The sequence below is a fragment of the Symphalangus syndactylus genome, chromosome 2 (genome assembly GCF_028878055.3).
Source record: "Symphalangus syndactylus isolate Jambi chromosome 2, NHGRI_mSymSyn1-v2.1_pri, whole genome shotgun sequence".
Lineage (NCBI taxonomy): Eukaryota > Metazoa > Chordata > Mammalia > Primates > Hylobatidae > Symphalangus > Symphalangus syndactylus.
In genome coordinates, this window is record NC_072424.2 from 127,470,022 (window position 1) to 127,490,593 (window position 20,572).

The window sequence follows — 20,572 nt, forward strand, 5'->3', positions numbered from 1 at the left end:
TAAAATTAGGGGGAAGAGATAAATTAGAAAAATAAAAATTTCCTTCAAGTTTTATACCAAAAGTCTCACTGGGCTATTTTTGTATTTTAAATAAATTACACGATATTTTGCTGGAAAATAATTTTTTCTCCTATCTCATCCTCTCCAGGCAACTTCTACTCACATTATAAGACTCACTGTCAGTTTTAATCTCCCCTAGTAAACCTTTTTGCCTATGGTAGAAATGACTAGTTCTACTCTGCCTCCCCTGCACCACATATTTATTTCTATCATATTTCTAATACCTTGTGGTACCTATTTATGTTTATGTCCTACTGAAATGTAAAATTCCATTAAGGCTAGGGATTATGTTTTAGTGGTCTTTGTATCTCCTAGTGCTCAGTAAATTGCCTGGCACAGACTTAATACATGTTTGATAAAACTTTTTCTGCTGCCAAGCGTGGTGGCTTTTGCCTGTAATCCCAGCACCCTGGGAGGCGGAGGTGGGAGGACTGCTTGAAGCTGGGAAGGTTCAAGACAAACCTGGGCAACAAAGCGAGACCCCCTCTCTACAAAAAAACTTTAAAAATTAGCCAGGTATGGTGGCATGCACCTGTAGTCCTAGCTACTCAGGAGGTTGAAGCAGAAGGATTCCTGGAGCCCAGGAGTTCGAGGCTGCAGTGAGCCATGACTGTACCACTGCACTCCAGCCTGTGTGACAGAGCGAGACACTGTCTCCAAAAAAAAAAAAGAAAAGAAAAAACTCTGGTTAGGAATAAAATGAAATGAGGAAGAAAGGAATGCCAAGTGAAGCCAGACTACCTAAGACTACCTAGTCTCTCCCGCTGAATTCTTGGAGGCAGGGGAATTGGTATACAACTCAAAGTATGATATTAAATGGATTTGGGGCAAACTCTGTTAAGTGGTAGAATGCACTGTCATTTAACCAAGTTTAGATACCTTCAACTTGGGCAGGCACTGTGGCTCACACCTGTAATCCTAGCACTTTGGGAGGCCGAGGTAGGTGAACTGCTTGAGCCCAGAAGTTCAAGACCAGCCTGGGCAACATGGTGAAACCCCATATCTACAAAAAATACAAAAGTTAGCCAGGTTGGTGGTGTACACCTGTGGTCCCAGATACTTGAGACGCTGAGTTGGGAGGATGACCTGAGCCCAAGGAGATCGAGGCTGCAGTGAGCTGTGATTGTGCCACTGCACTCCAGCCTGGGCGACAGAGCAAGACCCTGTCTCAAAAGAGGAAAAAAAAAATCTTCAACTTGTCGCATGGTAGGCAGTCAATAAATATTTGCTAAAAAGCTGAATAAATGAACAGTATAATCTTCCTTATTCGTAGAGGAGCTAGTCAGCTACTATAGAGGGAAGAAAAATATACTCCCTCTTCTATTATTTGTTCCTTTTAAAGTCTTATTCCAGATTAGAAAATGGAGAGGCTTCAACTAATAATAGAATATTTTAAAAACTCCTTTTGGAAAAAAAAATGATACAGTTAATAACAGTTATTTATGCTTCCAGCTCCATCACTTATTTCAAACAAGAGAAATAAAAAAAATATACAATGAGATGAACAATTTTTTTTTTTTTTTGAAACAGAGTCTTGCTCTGTCGCCCAGGATGGAGTGCAGTGGCGTGATCTCGGCTCACTGCAACCTCTGCCTCCTGGGTTCAAGCAATTGTCCTGCCTTAGCTTCCTGAGTAGCTGAGATTACAGGTGCCCACCACCTCACACAGCTAATTTTTTTGTATTTTTAGTAGAGATGGGGTTTCACCATGTTGGCACGGCTGGTTTCGAACTCCTGACCTCAAGTGATCTGTCCACCTTGGCCTCCCAAAGTGCTAGAATTACAGGCGTGAGTCACTGTGCCTCGCCAAGTTTAATATTTTTTATTTTAAGGTATATTTAGGATTTTTTCGTTTAAGGAAAAAAAAAAAAAAAAAGACTAAGCACAGCAAAAGATTCAGATAATTCAAAGATGGATGAATAAAATTATATAAACTGAAGCACAGAGAGAAAACATGTAGAATAAAAGAAAGAATAAAGCATAAGAGAAATGGAGGACAGTATCAAAGGAATAGCACATGTATATATAATCATTAGAGTCTCAAAAGGTGAGAAGGAAGCAAAATAAATCTGTGAAGGGATAATGACAGAAAATTTTCCGAAATCGATGAAAGTCATTAATGTACATTTCAAGAAACTGAGTGAATCTCAACCAAGAAAAATACAAAGGAAACCACACATAGGCACACCATGGTCAAACTGAAGAAAACCAAAGTTAAAGAGAAAAACACCCTAAAAGCAACCAGAGAGGTCCCAGTTTTGAGGAAGATGTACTACATATACTCTCCTGTCTCCCTCCCACAGAAGGCAGCTATAAAACCTGGTCAGGATGCATGAAGCAGCTACTTCAAGATCCTGAAAAGTAAATAATAACAGGTAGATTAGGGGAAAAGATGTAAATTTGAAGTACCATTAAACCTGGTGACCATTTAAAAAAAATTATTTTGTAAGAGACAGGATTCTCACTATGTTGTCCACGCTGGTCTTGAACTCCTAGCCTCAAGCAATCCTCCAACCTCAGCCTCCCGAGTAACTGGGACTACAGGCCTCTGCTAGCACACCCAGCTCCATTTTTTTGTCTCTAGTGGTCTGCAGGCTGGACTCAAGGTAGCCCAAAACTTGGAAGGAGCTGAGCACAGACAGAGAGCTCTAGGAGAAGTCCCTCTAGTTCAGGCTCAGGGAGTAGAAAAGGAGTTTCCTGGTAGCAACGGAGGTGGCAATAAGAGCCAGTATGCACCTAAAACTGACAGGCAAACCTTCCTCTCCAATTGGAAATAAAATAACAAAGCATGGGGCTGGGCGCGGTGGCTCATGCCTGTAATCCCAGCACTTTGGGAGGCCGAGGCGGGGCGATCACTTGAGGTCAGGAGTTCGAGACCAGCTTGGCCGAAATGGTGAAGCCCCGTCTCTATTAAAATACAAAAATTAGTGGGGTGTGGTGGTGCATACCTGTAATCCCAGCTACTCGGGAGGCTGAGACAGGAGAATCACTTGAACCCAGGTGGAAGAGTTGCAGTGAGCCAAGATTGTGCCACTGCACTCCAGCCTGGGTGACAGAGTGAGACTCCATCTCATAAATATATAAATTAATAAAGCATGGGGTCCCAAGAAGATGAGTTGAATCTCTTTTGCTCATTTTCTCTCTGTGTCCTTTTGCCACCTTGTCCTGGATTCAGATGCAGTTATGACACTGGCAGAGTTGGACAAGTAAAGCCTCACTTTCTGGTCAGAGAACTAAACAGGGAGCCCCAGGGAACAGGAAAGTACTGGGGACATCACAGAGAGGGAAGAGATTGGGCAAGTGACCCCATTAAGTTGCTTATGAACTGCTGGGCTCCCCCTCCAAACTAGACTTATGTGGATCTAATCCTAAGGAGCATACCAAAGATTTTGAGAACTGAACTAAGGAAAAGACCACTGCCTACAAAGAGATCTGCCTAGAAAGGAAAAGGCTTTGAAACTGACATTCAAATCAAAAAAGCCTGGTTGGAACTTGTGGCCTGAACCCAACCAGGTTTAATACTTGTCAAAACAAGGTCAAAATTCTCCATAAGATCCAGAATCTCGGCTGGACGCGGTGGCTCACACCTGTAATCCCAGCACTTTGGGAGGCCAAGGTAGGCAGATCACCTGAGGTCAGGAGTTCGAGACCAGCCTGGCCAACATAGTGAAACCCTGTCTCTACTAAAAATACAAAAATTAGCCGGGCGTGGTAGCACACGCCTGCAGTCCTAGCTACCTGGGAGGCTGAGGCAGGACAGTCACTTGAAACTGGGTGGTGTAGTGAGCCGAGATCGCACCACTGCACTCACTCCAGCCTGGGTGACCGAGAGAGACTCCGTCTCCAAAAAAAAAAAAACCAGAGTCTCATAACGTATTATTCAAAATGTCCAGGATACAATCCAAAATAACTTAGTATACAAAAAACAAAAACGGAAAATTTCAACATAGAAAAAGTCAGTATGGATATAACATAGATGCTAGAATTTTCTGACAAAAACTTGAAAGTAGCCATTATAGGCCGGGCGCGGTGGCTCACGCCTGTAATCCCAGCACTTTGGGAGGCTGAGGCGGGCAGATCACAAGGTCAGGAGTTCAAGATCAGCCTGGCCAATGTGGTGAAACCCCGTCTCTATTAAAAACACAAAAAAATTACCCGGGCATGGTGGCGGGCACCTGTAGTCCCAGCTACTCGGGAGGCTGAGGCAGGACAATCGCTTAAACCCGGGAGGCGGTGGCGGAGGCTGCAGTGAGCCGAGATCGTGCCACTGCACCCCAGCCTGCGCAACAGGGCGAGACCCCGTCTGAAAAAAAAAAAAAAAAAAAAAAAAGTAGCCATTATAAAAATGCTCCAGGCTGGGCATGGTGGCTCATGCCTGTAATCCCAGCACTTTGGGAGGCTGAGGTGGGCAGATCACGAGGTCAGGAGATCAAGACCATCCTGGCTAACACGGTGAAACCCCACCTCTACTAAAAATACAAAAAATTAGCCAGGCATGGTGGTGGGTGCCTGTAGTCCCAGCTACTTGGGAGGCTGAGGCAGGAGAATGGTGTAAACCTGGGAGGCGGAGCTTGCAGTGAGCAGAGATCACGCCACTGCACTCCAGCCTGGGCAACACAGTGAGACTCCGTCCCCAAAAAAAATGCTCCAAATAAGGATGAACACTCATGAAATGAAAGATAGGTCTCAGCAAAGAAATCGAAGATATAAAGTATCAAAAAGAAATTTTATAATGGAAAAATAACCAAAATAAAAAACTCAATGGACAGTCTCAATAGCAGAGTGAAGATGTCAGAGGAAAAAAAATCAGTGAACTTGAAGATAGGTTGATACTGGCCGTGCACAGTGGTGTCACTCCTGTAATCCCAGCACTTTGGGAGGCCAAGGTGTGTGGATCACTTGAGGCCAGAAGCTGGAGACCAGCCTGGCCAACATGGTAAGAACCCTGTCTTACTAAAAATACAGAAAATTAGCTGGGTGTGGTGGTGTGCCTATAGTCCCAGCGACTCAGGAGGCCGAGGTGGAAGGATTGCTTGAACCAGGAGCTTGAGCTGGAGGTTGCAGTGAGCTGAAATCATGCCACTGCATTCCAGCCTGGGCAACAAAACAAGACTGTCTCTCAAAAAAAAAAAAAGGAGGAAAAGGAGGTGGATACTAATTATGCAATTACATCAACTGCTCATTCTGAACAGCAGAAAAAACAAAAACTTAAAATATAAGTAGAACTTCAGGAATCTGTGGGACCACACCAAAAGGCCTAACATTCCTGTGATTAACATCACAAAAGAAAATGTGTGGTACAGATAAATATTTGAAGACATGATGGCTGCACACACCCCAAATTTGATCAAAGACATAAACCTACAGATTTAAGATGCCTGGTGAATACCAAACAGAATAAAGCCTAAGAAATCCATGCCCAGACATATCATAATTACAATACAAAAAAAAAAATTATTGAAAGCAGCTAGAGAAACATAATGCATTATTTGAGAGATCTGAATAATTGCAGATGTCTCATGAAATTATGAACGACAGAAGGAAGTAGACATTTTAAAGTGCTGTAAGAACTAAAACCCAGAATTTTGTATCAAATGATAATACATATATTTTTTGAGATGGAGTCTCGGTCTGTCGCCCCGGCTGGAGTGCAGTGGTGTCATCTTGTCTCCCTGCAATCACCTGCTGGGTTCAAGCAATTCTCCTGCCTCTGCTTCCCAAGTAGCTGGGATTACAGGTGCACGCCACCAGCCCAGCTAATTTTTGTTGGAGATGGGGTTTCAACATGTTGGCCAGGCTGGTCTCAAACTCCTGACCTCAGGTGATCCACCTGCCTCGGCCTCCCAAAGTGCTGGGATTACAGGCATGAGCCACTGTGCCCAGCCTCAAATGATAATATTCTAAGGAAGGCAAAATAAAGACATTCTCATATGAAGAGAAATTAAGAGACTCTCTTGTCAACACACTTGCTCTAAAGTATCTGCTTTAGGAAGTTGTTCAGATGGAAGAGACATGATATAGAAGGAATCTTGAAACACCAGGAAAGCATGAAGAGCAAGGAAAACACTAAATATCCAGGTAAACATAAATGACTATTCTTCTCATCTTGATTTTTTTTTTTTTTTTTTTTTTTGTTATTGACAGGGTCTCATTCTGTTGCTCAGGCTACAGCATAGTGGTATAATTATAGCTCACTGCAGCCTCAAACTCCTGGGCTCAAGTGATCCTCCTGTGTCTGGAGCAGCTGGGACCACAGGCATGTGCCACCATCCACCATGCCCAGCAATTTTTTTCTTTTTTTGGTAGAGACACTGTCTATGATTTGTTACTCACGCTGGTCTTGAACTCCTGACTTCAAACAATCCTCTTGCGTCAGCCTCCCAAAGTGCTGGGATTGCAGGCATGCGCCACTGCATTCAGCCTCTCACCTTGAGTTCTTTAAAAGAACTTGATGGTTGAAAGCAAAATTGTTACATTGTTGGATGAGGTAGGTTTTGAGACAGGGTCACATTTTGTTGCCCAGGCTGGTGTGCAGTGGTACACTCTTAGCTCTTACTGCAGCCTTGACCTCCTGGACTTAAGGGATCCTCCCACTTACTAGAGCCCCGCCCAAAGTACCTGGGACTGTAGGCATGTACTACCACACACCAGCATGCTAGGCTAATTAAAAAAAATTTTTTGTAGAGACAGGGTCTTACTATGTTGCCCAGGCTGATCTCAAACTCCTGGGTTCCAGTGTTCTTCCTGCTGTGGCCTTCCAAAGCACTGGGATTACAGGTGTGAGCCACCACACCTGGCTGGATGAGGATTTGATTGATGGATTGATTGATTGATTGAGACGGAGTCTATCTGCTGCCCAGGCTGGAGTGCAGTGGTGCCATCTCGGCTCACTTCAAGCTCCGCCTCCCGGGTTCACGCCATTATCCTGCCTCAGCCTCCTGAGTAGCTGGGACTACAGGCACCCGCCAACATGCCCGGCTAATTTTTTGTACTTTTAGTAGAGACGGGGTTTCACCATGTTAGCCAGGACGGTCTCGATCTCCTGACATCATGATTGACCTGCCTCGGCCTCCCAAAGTGCTGGGATTACAGGCGTGAGCCACTGTGCTTGGCCGGATGAGGTTTTAAGCGTATGTAGATGTAATGTATAAAATAACTAACAAGCCAGGTGCAGGCTCATGCTTGTAATCCCAACATTTTGGGAGGCCAACGTGGGAGGACTGCTTCAGCCCAGAAGTTCAAGAGCTGCCTGGGCAACACAGTGACTAGTCTTGATTACAAAATAATAAAATTAGCCAAGCACAGTGGCATGTGCCTGTAATCCAGGAGGATGACATGGGAGAATCTTGAACCCGGGAGGCAGAAGTTGCAGTGAGCTGAGATCACAACCCTGCACTCCAGCGTGGGCGGCAGAGCAAGACCTTGTCAAAAAAAAAAAAAAAAAAAAAAAAGAAGAAAAATCAAGTAACTACAACATAAATAGTAGAGAATAAAGGGACCTATATGGCAGTACGGTTCTACGTTGAACTTGAAGTGGTAAAGTATAAATTCTAGGTAGATAGTGAAAACTTGGGCTGGGCGTGGTGGCTCATGTCTGTAATCCCAACACTTTGGGAGGCTGAGGCGGGTGGATCACTTGAGGTCAGGAGTTCGAGACCAGCCTGGCCAACATAGTGAAACCCTGTCTCTACTAAAAATACAAAAATTAGCTGGGTGTGTGGCATTTTGGCCAGGCTGGTCTCAAACTCCTGACCTCAGGTGATCTGCCTGCCCTGGCCTCCCAAAGTGCTGGGATTACAGGTGTGAGTCACCGTGCCCAGCCTATGATTTCTCTCAGTAGCAATCGGCATACAAATCTTGCTCATGTTGTAGATTTATACCAAAGTATTTTATTTCAGAGGAGCTATTGTGAATGGTATCGTTTTTAAATTTTAGTTTCCAGTTTTCATTGCTTAAATATAGAAATAGATGGATTCTGGCCGGGCACAGTGGCTCACGCCTGTGATCCCAGCACTTTGGGAGGCTGAGGCGGGTGGACCACCTGAGGTCAGGAGTTCAAGACCAGACTGACCAACATGGTAAAACCCAGTCTTTACTAAAAATACAAAATTAACTGGGATGGTGGCGCATGCCTGTAGTCCCAGCTACTCAGGAGGCTGAGGCAGGAGGCTCACTTGAACCCAGGAGGCAGAGGTTGCAGTGAGCCAAGACAGCACCATTGCACTCCAGTCTGGGCAACAAGAGTGAAACTGTTTCAAAAAAAAAAAACAAAGAAATGGATGGATTTTATGTGTTATTCTTGTACTCTACACCTATAGATTTCCTGGGATTTTCGATATAGAAAATTATATCATTTTTGAATAGGGGAAGTTTTTATTTTTTACTTCTTCCTTTTCTTTTTTCTTTTTCTGAGATAGGATCTTACTCTATTACCCAGGCTGCAGTGCAGTGGTATAATTACGGCTCACTGCAGCCTTGACCTCCCCAGGCTCAGGTGATCCTCCCACCTCAGCCTCACGAGTAGCTGGGACTACAGGTGCACACTGCCATGCTCAGCTAATTTTTCTATTTTTTTGTAGAGACACAGTTGCGCCATGTTGCCCAGGCTGGTCTCCAATTCTTGGCTCAAGCAATCCACTCGCCTTGGCTTACCAAAGTGCTAGGATTACAGGCATGAGCTACCGCGCCCAGCCCTTTTATTTCTTTTCATTGCTGTATTATGCTGGCTAAGATTCCAGAACATAGAATTGATGAGAATGGACATTCCTGCCTTGTTCTCAACCTTAGGGAGAAAGCATACAATTTTTTTTTTCTCTCTCTCATACACCTACACACAAATATACTTATATTCAAATGAAGGCAAAATGAAGATAATTTCAGACATACCCGAGACAAACCTGAGAGAATGCATTATCAGCAGACCTATACTATAACAAATCCTAAAAGAAGTTTTAAAATGTAAAACCATTTCCTTTTTCTCTCTTTCTTTTTTTTTTTGAGATGGAGTCTCGTTCTGTCACCCAGGCTGGAGTGCAATGGCACAATCTCGGCTCACTGCAACCTCTGCCTCCCAGGTTCAAACAGTTCTCCTGCCTCAGGGCCTCCCGTATAGCTGGGACTACAAGTGCCAGCCACCATGCATGGCTAATTTTTGTATTTTTAGTAAAGACAGGGTTTCACCATGTTGGTCAGGCTGGTCTCAAACTCCCGACTTCAGGTGATCCACCTGCCTCAGCCTCCCAAACTGCTGGGATTACAGGCATGAGTCACCATGCCCGGGTAATGTAAAACCATTTCTCTATTAAATGCAATGACTGAAGAAGTTATAGCTTAAGAAAGGTGGAAATCAAAGAAACGATGGAATCTCAGGAAACTCTCAAAGAAGAATTTTTTTTTTTTTAGACAGAGTTTTGCTCTTATTGCCCAGGCTGGAGTGCAATGGTGCAATCTCAGCTCACTGCAACCTCTGCCTCCTGGGTTCAAGCAATCTCCGTGCCTCAGCCTCCCAAGTAGCTGGGATTACAGGGGCGCGCCACCACACCCAGCTAATATTTGTATTTTTAGTAGAGACGGGGTTTCACCACATTGGCCAGGCTGGTCTCAAACTCCTGACCTCAGGTGATCCACCTGCCTTGGCCTCCCAAAGTGCTGGGATTATAGGTGTGAGCCACCACGCCGAGCCAAATTTTTTATTTTTTGAGACGGGATCTCACTCTGTCATCTAGGCTGGAGTGCAGTGGCACGAATATGGCTCACTGCAATGTCTCCTAGGCTCTAGTGACCCTCCAGCCTTAGCCTCCCAGGTACATAGGATCACAAACATGCATTACCATGGCTGGCTAAGTTTTTTGTATTTTTTGTACAGATGGGGTTTCACCACGTTGCCCAGGCTGGTCTCAAACTCCTGGGCTCAAGTGATCTGTCTGCCACGACCTTGCAAAATATTGGGATTACAGCTGTGTACCACTGCACCCATCCCAGCACTTTGGGAGGCTGAGGTGGATGGATCACTTGAGCCCAGGAGTTTTGAGACCAGCCTGGGCAACATGGCAAAACCCTATATCTACAAAAAATACAAAAAAAATGCACCTGCGGTCCCATCTACCCAGGAGGCTGAGAGAAGTCGCTTGAGCCAGGAGACAGAGGTTGCATGAGAGGAGATCATGCCACTGCATTCCACCTTAGGTGAAATGTTTTTACCTTATCTCAAAATAAATAAAGTGCTGGGATTACAGACATGAGCCATCATGTCTGGCCCTCAAAGAATAATTAAGAATGATCGGCCAGGCGCGGTGGCTCACGCTTGTAATCCGAGCACTTTGGGAGGCCGAGGCACGTGTATCACGAGGTCAGGAGATCGAGACCATGGTGAAACCCCGTCTCTACTAAAAATACAAAAAAATTAGACAGGCGTGGTGGCGGGCGCCTGTAGTCCCAGCTACTTGGACAGGCTGAGGCAGGAGAATGGCGTCAACCCGGGAGGCGGAGCTTGCAGTGAGCCAAGATCACACCACTGCACTCCAGCCTGGGTGACAGAGCGAGACTCCGTCTCAAAAAAAAAAGAATGATCAGGAGGCCGGGCACGGTGGCTCACTGGGAGGCCAAGGCAAGCAGATCATGAGTTCAGGAGTTCGAGACCATCCTGGCCAACATGGTGAAACCCCGTCTCTACTAAAAATACAAAAACTAGTTGGGTGTGATGGCGCATGCCTGTAATCCCAGCTACTCGGGAGGCTGAGGCACGAGAATCGCTTGAACCCAGGAGGCAGAAGTTGTAGTGAACTGAGATCACACCACTGCACTCTAGCCTGATGACAGAGCAAGACTCTGTATCAAAAAAAAAAAGAGAACGACCAGGAGTTAATTAGACTTCAGAAAGGAGGAAGGGTTATAGAAGAGAGAGGTGGAAGTAGGACATTCCAGACAGAGGGAATGGTATGAACAGAGGGCAGATTTCAACTTTAACCCATGGACAATCACTAAAGGGTATTAAATCAGGCAGTGTATGGTCAAAATTGTGGGTAGCTTCTCATTTAAGTGCCAGAGGTATTTTCAAGTGGGGATATAAACATTTGTTTGTAGTTTGCATAGAAGGAGACAAAGCCAGGAGGCAGTAGGTGACAAAGAGTAAACTGGAATAAATCTTCAAAACGGACTAAAGATCTTTTTGTTTTGTTTTGTCTGAGAAGGAGTTTCGCTCTTTCACCCAGGGTGGAGTGCAATGGCAAGATCTTGGCTCACTGCAACCTCTGCCTTCTGAGTTCAAGGGATTTTCCTGCCTCAGCCTCCCAAGTAGCTGGGATTACAGGCGCCTGCCACCACACCCCGCTAATTTTTGTATTTTTAGTAGAGACGGGGTTTCGCCATGTTGGCCAGGCTGATCTCAAACTCCTGACCTCAGGTGATCCACCCGCCTACATCTCCCAAAGTGGGAGGATTACAGGCATGAGCCACCGTGCCTGGCCTAAAGACCTTTTTGAGAATGATATATGATATATGAGTATGGTGTCTGAGTGAGGGGGGATACAAGATTATGGGGATATGGCATCATGGAGACTGGAGAATTCACATATGCAATTCTGGTGAGTTCATATACCCTTACAAGTTCATTCTTTTCCTTTTTTAAATTAAAAAATATTTGTTTGTAGAGATGTGGTCTCACATTGTTGCCAGGCTGATCTTGAACTCCTAGGCTCAAGCAATCCTCCTGCCTCAGCCTCCCAAAGAACTGGCATTATGGGTGTGAGCCACTGCACCCGGCCCAAGTTCATTCCTTAACTCCAGACTAAAATGCTCTAAGTAGTAATAAATAAAAGTCAATGATGTAGCAACTTTGTGAGAATTCTTTTGATATAGATGCCATACCTTACCTTCATTTGTGTTTCTAATGGTGTTTGTGCCAAGAAAGGAGGTTGTCCCACCAACATTTCAAAAAGAATAACACCAACACTCCACCAATCACATAACTGTGTGTATCCTAAAATAAGATATCAAAGTTAGTTATTTATATGCACGTTAAAAATGCTCAGAATAAAAATTAACATTAAATCACCAATTTATACCATAAAATTAATACTTTTATTATAAGCCTGAAAAATAAGGCATATTCTAGTGTCGTTTTGGCTGGTCTAAAGGCCTACTGAGAATATATATGAAAGAGGTGCTTTACCTGTTCGTAGCAACACTTCAGGTGCAATATAATTGGGAGTCCCAACCAAAGAATGTGCTAGACATCGCTGGTGCTGGCGTGCAGCTCTCCGCTCTAATGGCTTCAGTCTGTCTCCACATCGACAGCTTGAGGGATCCCCCCATTCATTACTGAAATCCATGCTATCTTGCCGTGGATGGTCACCTGCACAACAAAAGAATAAATAAATAAAGTCAACAAGGACAACAGTAAACCTGAAGTCTAATCTTCTGACATCATGGTTTAGGGTTAACAACATTCTCCCTTGTGACAAACTAAGACACAATGTATGCCAAATCACTGACGGTGTTTATTACCAATTAGAGCCTGCTTTCTGAGATGTCAATAGGAAGGATTTTACACTTAAAAAAAATTAGCCTAAGATTTAGTAATTTATGCAATGTTAAATAATAACAATATGAGTCATGGGGATATTAAGAGTTTGTTATTTAGCCCACTCCCTGTTACTACTCTGGACAAACTTTCAAACAAATTAGATCCGTCTTTCATTCAATAAATGACAGTGATAAGACAAAGCTCTGGTTACATTCTAGTAGGAAAAGAAACAAAACAAACAATTACACATATAAGGAACAGTGACATACCCTACACAGAGAATCAACACAGGGTGATGTAACAAATGTGACTGGATAGCTACATAGGACTGAATGGCCAGGGAAGACCAATTGAGAAGGCGACTTCAGCTAAACCGTAAAAAAACAAGAAGGACTCAACCATTTAAAAATCAGGATTAGGTATTCCACACAGAAATAACAGCAACAGAGAGAAGACCAGTGCAGCTGATAAAGGGGAGAACTGTAGGAAATGGGGCAAGAACCGTAAGAAATGCGGCAGGAATACACGTGGGTTTTGCAAGCAATGGTCTGCCTTTTACCTCAAGTAAAGTGAAAAGATATTGCAGAGTTCGAAGCAAGAAGATAACAGTATCTGATTTATGCTTTAAAAAAAAAGAGTTCTTTATGAGTCATGTGAAGTTTGAAAGGCCTATTTGAAATCCATGTGAAGATAGCCGGGAAGCAGTTGGATAGAGAAATTACGAATTTCAGAGAAAGGCCATTTCTGGAGAGAGAGATTTGGAAGTCACTGACATATAGATGGCATGAAGTCACCTAGAATATAAGAAATTAACCTAACTGTAATATTTATCTGGGATGTTTGATTAAAATATGATTTCCCTTTGGGAGGCTGGGGTGGGTGGATCACGAGGTCAAGAGATTAAGACCATCCTGGCCAACATGGTGAAACCCCATCTCTACTAAAAATACAAAAATTAGCTGGGTGTGGTGGAGCGCACCTGTAATTCCAGCTACTCGGGAGGCTGAGGCAGGAGAATCGCTTGAACCCAGGAGATGTAGGTTGCAGTGAGCTGAGATCGCGCCACTCCACTCCAGCCTGGCAACAGACCAAGACTCCATCTCAAAAAAAAAAAAAAAAACCAAACAGGCCGGGCGTGGTCGCTCACGCCTGTAATCCCAGCCACTTTGGGAGGCCAAGGCAGGTGGATCATGAGGCCAGGAGATTGAGACCGTCCTGGCTAAGATGGTGAAACCCGGTCTCTACTAAAAATACAAAAAAAAAAAAAAAAAAAAAAAAAAAATTAGCCGGGCGTGGTTGCAGGCGGCTGTAGTCCCAGCTACTCGGGAAGCTGAGGCAAGAGAATGGCTTGAACCCGGGAGGTGGAGCTAGCAGTGAGCCGAGATTGCGCCACTGCACTCCAGCCTGGGCAACAGAGCGAGACTCCGTCTCAAAAACAAACAAACAAAAAACAACAACAAAAAGATTTCTATGCACCAGTGAAGATTTTTGATCAAAAGACGGGAATAGAGCCTAGGAATCATGTTTTTAAGAAGCTTTCCAGGTAATAATTCAGTCAAATCTGGGGAGACACTAAATTCCACTATGTCAAACATTAAAGTAGGTTCAATTGTCTTAGTTCTACCCATTTTAATGTCAATCTACTTGTGTTCACAGAAGCACAGGAGGCTAATAATACTTACCTCAGAATTGTTGTGAGCATATTAGAATATATTGTTAAGCACCTAGTACATAGTATTTAACAAATGTTAGATTGACTTACACTTCCATTAGCGCTTGGAGGGATCTTGGTGAGGCAGTGTGGTGTAGTAGAAATAACATGGGCCCTGAAATCAGACAAACCTGGGTTCAAAGCCTAGCCCTTACACTTGATTTCTGTCTGACCTTGGGCAGGTTACTTCATCTAACTAGGTGTCAATTTCTTCATCCTGCCTCACAGTGACATTGTGAGGATAAAATAGGATCAAGGATCATAAAGTGTTTAGGGTTATATAAGTTGTGTAACAGTCATGTAATGAAATCCTAAATAGTAGTGAAAATAAACGTTACATGCAATAACATGGAGGAACCTCAAACAAGTCAACATAAAGAATATATATAGATTATATTTAAATAAAGTTTAAAGAGTAGGCAAAATGAAATAATATATTATTTAGAGATACATACATTTGTGATAAAAGTATCGATAAAAATAACCGATTATAAAGTTCTGAAATAATAATTATCTTTGTGGAGGAGAAAAGGGGAAGTGATTGTTTAGGGGCTTCTAAAGTACTGATAATCTAGTTCTTTAACTGAATGGTGGATATGAGGATTCATTAAAAAATTATTTTTAAAATGTTATTTGGCCAGGCGCAGGGGCTCACACCTATAATCTCAGCACTTTGGGAGGCTGAGACAGGTGGATCACCTGAGGTCAGGAGTTCGAGATCAGCCTGGCCAACATGGCGAAACCCCATCTCTATTAAAAATACAAAAATTAGCCAGGTGTGGTGGCGGGTGCTTGTAATCCCAGCTACTCGGGAGGCTGAGGCAGGAGAATCACTTGAACCCAGGATGGGGAGGTTGCAGTGAGCCAAGATCATGCCACTGCACTCCAGCCTGGGCAACAGAGCGAGACTCCATCAAAAAAAAAAAAAAAGTTATTCATCTGACATATTTTCAAATAAAATGTACAAGGTGTGACTCAAAAATGTTAATAATATTTAGAAATAATCAAGTCTAGCACATTCTTTCATTTTATAAGTCTAAGTGCCTAAAGGATTCACCCAAGTTTATCCAACAGAATCAAGACCTGACCCACATCTTCTGGCTCTCATCCAGTGATGATACCATCTTATATTTTACTACATCAATAAATTACATTATTATAAACAAACTAAATTTTATGAGTTTACTTACCACTCTGATAGTACTTAGAATCGTGTGTCCATCTGAAGCCAGTGCAGAGGCCAAAGTCAGTCAATTTAATATGACCATCACGATCAATCAAAATATTATCAGGTTTAATATCTCTATGAATAAAACCCATTTTATGAACACTTTCAACTGCACAGGTAAGTTCTGCTATGTAGAATCGTGCCAGATTTTCTGGAAAGATGCCCATTCTAATTAATAGGCTCATCATATCACCCCCAGGAATGTAGTCCATTACAAAGTATAAATTGTCTTTATCTTGGAATGAATAATATAGACGAACTACCCATTCATTGTCAGCTTCAGCCAGGATATCTCTCTCAGCTTTAACATGAGCGACTTGATTTCGAAGAAGAACATCTTTCTTTCGAAGAGTTTTTGTTGCATACAAAGCCTTAGTATCTACTTTTCTTGCTAGACAGACTTCACCAAATGCTCCTATTCCTAGTGTCTTTATCTTCACAAACATAGACTTGTCCATTTTAGCCCTTTTAAGACGGATGTAATTAGATTCTTTTTGGCAAAGCATCTTTCTCATTTGATCCTGGGCATCTTGAGATAATCCAACCTAGGCAAATAAACTAGATGTTAAATAAGAATTATCTTCTTCAATATTGAATATTAAGAAATAGCTTGGGAAAAATTCAGGCATATATTTAAAGGTTAAATGCATAATTTTTAATAAAGCATGTTAGAAATCTAGAAAACATTTCAAAGGAAATTAATGATCAAAAGTGCAGCCTAAGGGGTAGTTAAAAGGATATTCAAAGTGAGTACATATGCAAATTCAGCTGTGGAGCGCAAGAAGAGGGTACCAGATGAGTAAGCTTTCTACTCTTCTGTAATGCACTCCGAAAAAAAGGAAAAAAAAAAAAAAAGGTTCTCAATGTGCAACAAACATCTGTTAACATGCATCTTCATTTATCTCTCTGTTATATGCTTCTCTTGGTGGAATGCCTAGGCCTCAAATATTCTTCCTATTTTGTCTTTCATGAAAAAAATTCTTCCACTCCAGGCTCATTTATTCTAAAAAATTAATGTACCAAAGAACAACAAAACAATGCCTTTTCTAACCCACCAGTCCTTTCCCTATTCTCAATAAATATACAATAGTCATTAATAATCTTTCCTTTTCTATTTTTCAGGGCATTTGAGTAAAGGTGCGACTCATGGTCCACCACTAACACAAATTGCAAAGGGTTTCTCCTACTTCGAAAAGAACAACCTGGTTGTTTACAAGATATCCTTTGGATATTTAGGAATACTTCCGTGTGACTCATGAAGATATCAAAAAATAGATTAAAAACAAAAACTAACTTCTAAGTATTATAGATATGGAATGCCTGGATTTAGAAGGGAGAAACATTTTGGCTAATTAATAAAGAATTAATTAAAGGGTTTAAATAGAAAAGAAATTCAGTTGGAAAAGTGGGGTCTAATTCTAGAAATACAAGACTAAAATAGAGCAACCACATGCTTCTGTTAGGATTCACATTTGCATGCAAAATCTTTTAAGAAGGATGGCATGCTAGACTCAGTTCAGAACTGTTTCTCTTAAAATCTTACTTGCCTACACAGTAATGGAGACTACAGAAGTCAGCAAAGCTTCCAACACCATAAAAGTTTAAATCAGCTATTAGTGAAAGTGAAGAGGAAAAAGGAAAAAAAAACTAAGAAAATACACATAGACAGAATTTAGTAAGAAATCCTAAGAACTAAAATATGGATAAGTCATAGAAATTATGGTATTTCTCATTTAATAAAATACAAAATAGAAATAACAATACTGTAAAATCAGATTTGTTAAAATCATTTTAAAAGAATGGTTCAAGTATATAAAGGTGTTTAATCACAAGGTTAAGCCTCTTGGATTGTGAGTGACAGATGTAAGATTAGGAGTCAAATCTTTGAACTCTAAGCATATGATAAAAACAATAATGGCTGGGCGCAGTGGCTCACGCCTGTAATCCCAGCGCTTTGGGAGGCAGACGCGGGTGGGTCATGGGGTCAAGAGATCAAAACCAGCCTGGCCAACATGGTGAAACCCCGCCTCTACTAAAAATAAAAAATTAGCTCAGTGTGCTGACGGGCGCCTGTAGTCCCAGCTAGTGGGGAGGCTGAGGCAGGGGAATTGCTTGAACCCGGGAGGCGGAGGTTGCAGTGAGCCGAGACGGCGCCACTGCACTCCAGCCTGGCAACAGAGTGAGATTCCGTCTCAAAAAAAAAAAAAAAAAAAAAAAAAAAAAAAAAAAAAAAAAAAAAAAAAAAAAAGATGATGATCGTACTACCTTAATATCCAGTGAAGAGATCCATGTGGAATGACAACACAGATTAAAGTGTGTTTACTTACTCTGATCTCCCTTTTAGTATAGTTTGACTAAATAATTTTAGCACATTTTTCTCCAGTATATTATAAAAATGAAATGAGAAGGGAGAAATATAACTGAAGGGAACTTCTTTTACACTTTTTAATAAGATCTATGTGATGAATAAACCTATAAACTCCAAATTTTCTACAAGTAAATGTTTTGTAAGTATATCAAGAGATGAGACCCACATATTTCTTTTTTTTTTTTTTTTTTGAGATGGAGTCTCGCTCTGTCACCCACGCTGGAGTGCAGTGGTGCGATCTCGGCTCACTGCAACCTCCGCCTCCCAGGTTCATGCCATTCTCCTGCCTCAGCCTTCTGAGTAGCTGGGACTACAGGCACCCGCCACCATGCCCGGCTCATTTTTTTTGGTATTTTTAGTAGAGACGGGGTTTCACTGTGTTAGGCAGGATGGTCTCGATCTCCTGACCTCACGATCTGCCCGCCTCAGCCTTCCAAAATGCTGGGATTACAGGTGTGAGCCACCATGCTCGGCCTGGGACCCACATATTTCTAGTCTATTTTTAAATGTTGTAAGATATTGTATGAAACCTAGAAGACAACCCTTCCTCCAATTTTCATATAAAGGTATTATGTACACCTAAACTGTATACCACAAATTATATTTTTCTTAATTTACACGAGATTTTATCATAGGAAATTCTGAATAAATCTTGAAATACTAAAAAAATGCTACAATCAAAAGTACTTTAATATTTATTCACTTTTAAATTCTGTAACTGATAATATGTTGTATTTAGCTATAAAAAGAAAGAAAAATACTGGACACAATATTTTAAAATAAACACCAAGCAAACAGATGATTAAGTATAAAAATGCACATTTTAAAAGGTTTTACCCGCATCATTTCATTCTCTAATTGTTTTTTACGATGTAGACGCTGCTGATGAGATTTGAGTACATTTTCTACATGTTGCTCCATAAAGAATTTAAATGCTTGAGGAGAATAACTTTGAATACGAGATTCCCTTCGCTCTTCATCTTTCTTGTTTTTCCTAACAGTAATGGGTGAAGTTGTAATCTGTTTCTTTTCTTTATCCCCACTATCAACATTTTCATAACTCTTTTCACTCTCATCTTCCTTGGGCAAGCTTGGCTGATCCTCTTTGCTAGGTTTACTGATTGATTCGTATGGAGGAACAGATGGGTTTTGGTGCAGCAGATGTTTTGGGTAGGGTGGTGGTGGTCCTTGATAGTTTGGAGCTTCAGCAACAGGTGGCATCACAGTCACATTTGAAGCGGTTCCCTCAGGAAAAGGACTGGGTTGAACAGTTTGAATTGGCTGTGGTATCCAAGAAGGGTGTGTAGGTGCTAAAGCAGTCTGTAGCTCTGGTTTTAATACACGCATACTTTTCACAGGCTGTTGAATAGGGGCTGGTGTAATTGCAGTGACTGTTGTAGCGGAAGCCTGAGAATTAGCAGAGTGACTTGCTCTATTTCCTAATGGGTTATTAAAAGAATTTGACCTCACTGGTATGTTAGGTTGCCATGTAGGGATTTCATGCCCACTGCTCGGGGATGACTGGGCTGGAGCAGAAGATGACTGAGGCCAGTTTGTTTGCAGTCCAGGTACATTAATGTTATATAGTTCCATGTTATGACTATTTCTGTTTGGCACCATCATAGACTGAGGAATATTTCCATTTGTATATGACGAAGGAGCAGCCGATCCCCCTGTTTGTAAAGCAGAAGGGCTTTGTCCATTAGCTGCGGTCAGAGGATATGGAGGTGGTGGCTGCCGATTCACAGTGCCAGCAGGGACAACATTTTGGTGTATCATGAACTCAGTTTGTCCAGTACCATTCTGCATTCCAGGTCTCCCTGATGGAAAGTTAAATTTGCTAGAACTCTGCATGATGATTGGTTGTCTGCCAACAGGAACAGAACTAATGCCTCTCTGTCCCTGATTAGGAGGATTCATGGGGGAAGTGTTGAGAGGTGGTGGAGGATAGCCCTCTTGCCATGCCCCAGGTGGGACAGGAGAGATTCGGGAGATTACGTATTCCATGTTTCCAGAATAGCGCTTTGTTTGAGAGTTTGGTTCCCATGAAGGGGGAGGTGGAGTTGTACCTCTTGGAGGGGGAGTCTGGCCTCTTGGAGGTGGTGGAGGAGTAACACTCCTTACTTGAGGTGGTGGTGGGGGGTTCACTCTCTGTCCGTTGCTAGGGTGAGCTTGAACAAATGCTGATATACCAGATCCAGACAAAGGTCTTCCTACATCTGTCTGTGAGTTGGGACTCTCAGAATGATAGGCCACACTTTCTCCTAGTGGTGGGCCATGCCTCTGAGGAACTAAGGATTCTTTAGAACCTTTCCAGCTCTGTTTGCGGTTAACTGATTGTTGCACATTCCCTGTGGTTATAAGAGAGATAAAGAGAAAAAAGAATCATGTTTTTAACCTCTCATTTTTGAAAACCTTAGCTTGCAATTCTGATATTACAAATGATACTCAATTCTCTTTCAAGAATTATAAAAATATAAAAAGTTCAAGTGATCTCTTGTACAAAATGGTGACTGTAGTTAATAACAACATATTGTACTCCTGAAAATTGCTAAGAGAGTAAATTTTAAGTGTTCTCACTATAAAAAAATGACATGTGAGGTAATAATACATGTTATTTAGCTCAATTTAGCAAAAAAAAAGAAGAGTTATAAAAATAAAATTTCACTAAGTAGTTTCCTTT

At 42.1% G+C, this 20,572-nt stretch overlaps 1 protein-coding gene across 3 annotated transcripts in view; it reads right to left on the reverse strand.

Annotated features, from left to right (window-relative positions):
- LATS1 (large tumor suppressor kinase 1) overlaps nt 1–20,572 on the reverse strand; it is a 58,908-nt gene that overhangs the window by 4,103 nt on the left and 34,233 nt on the right. For 2 of the 3 annotated variants that reach the window (XM_055267107.2, XM_055267133.2), the window contains 4 exons: nt 18,727–20,240; nt 15,484–16,066; nt 12,229–12,411; nt 11,930–12,036 (listed from right to left, as the gene is read on the reverse strand). In XM_055267107.2, the coding sequence (XP_055123082.1) occupies nt 11,930–12,036; nt 12,229–12,411; nt 15,484–16,066; nt 18,727–20,240 (2,387 nt within the window). Of the gene's footprint in view, nt 1–939; nt 1,064–11,929; nt 12,037–12,228; nt 12,412–15,483; nt 16,067–18,726; nt 20,241–20,572 lie in introns of all 3 variants that reach the window. The other variant, XM_063632267.1, reaches the window with a different exon arrangement.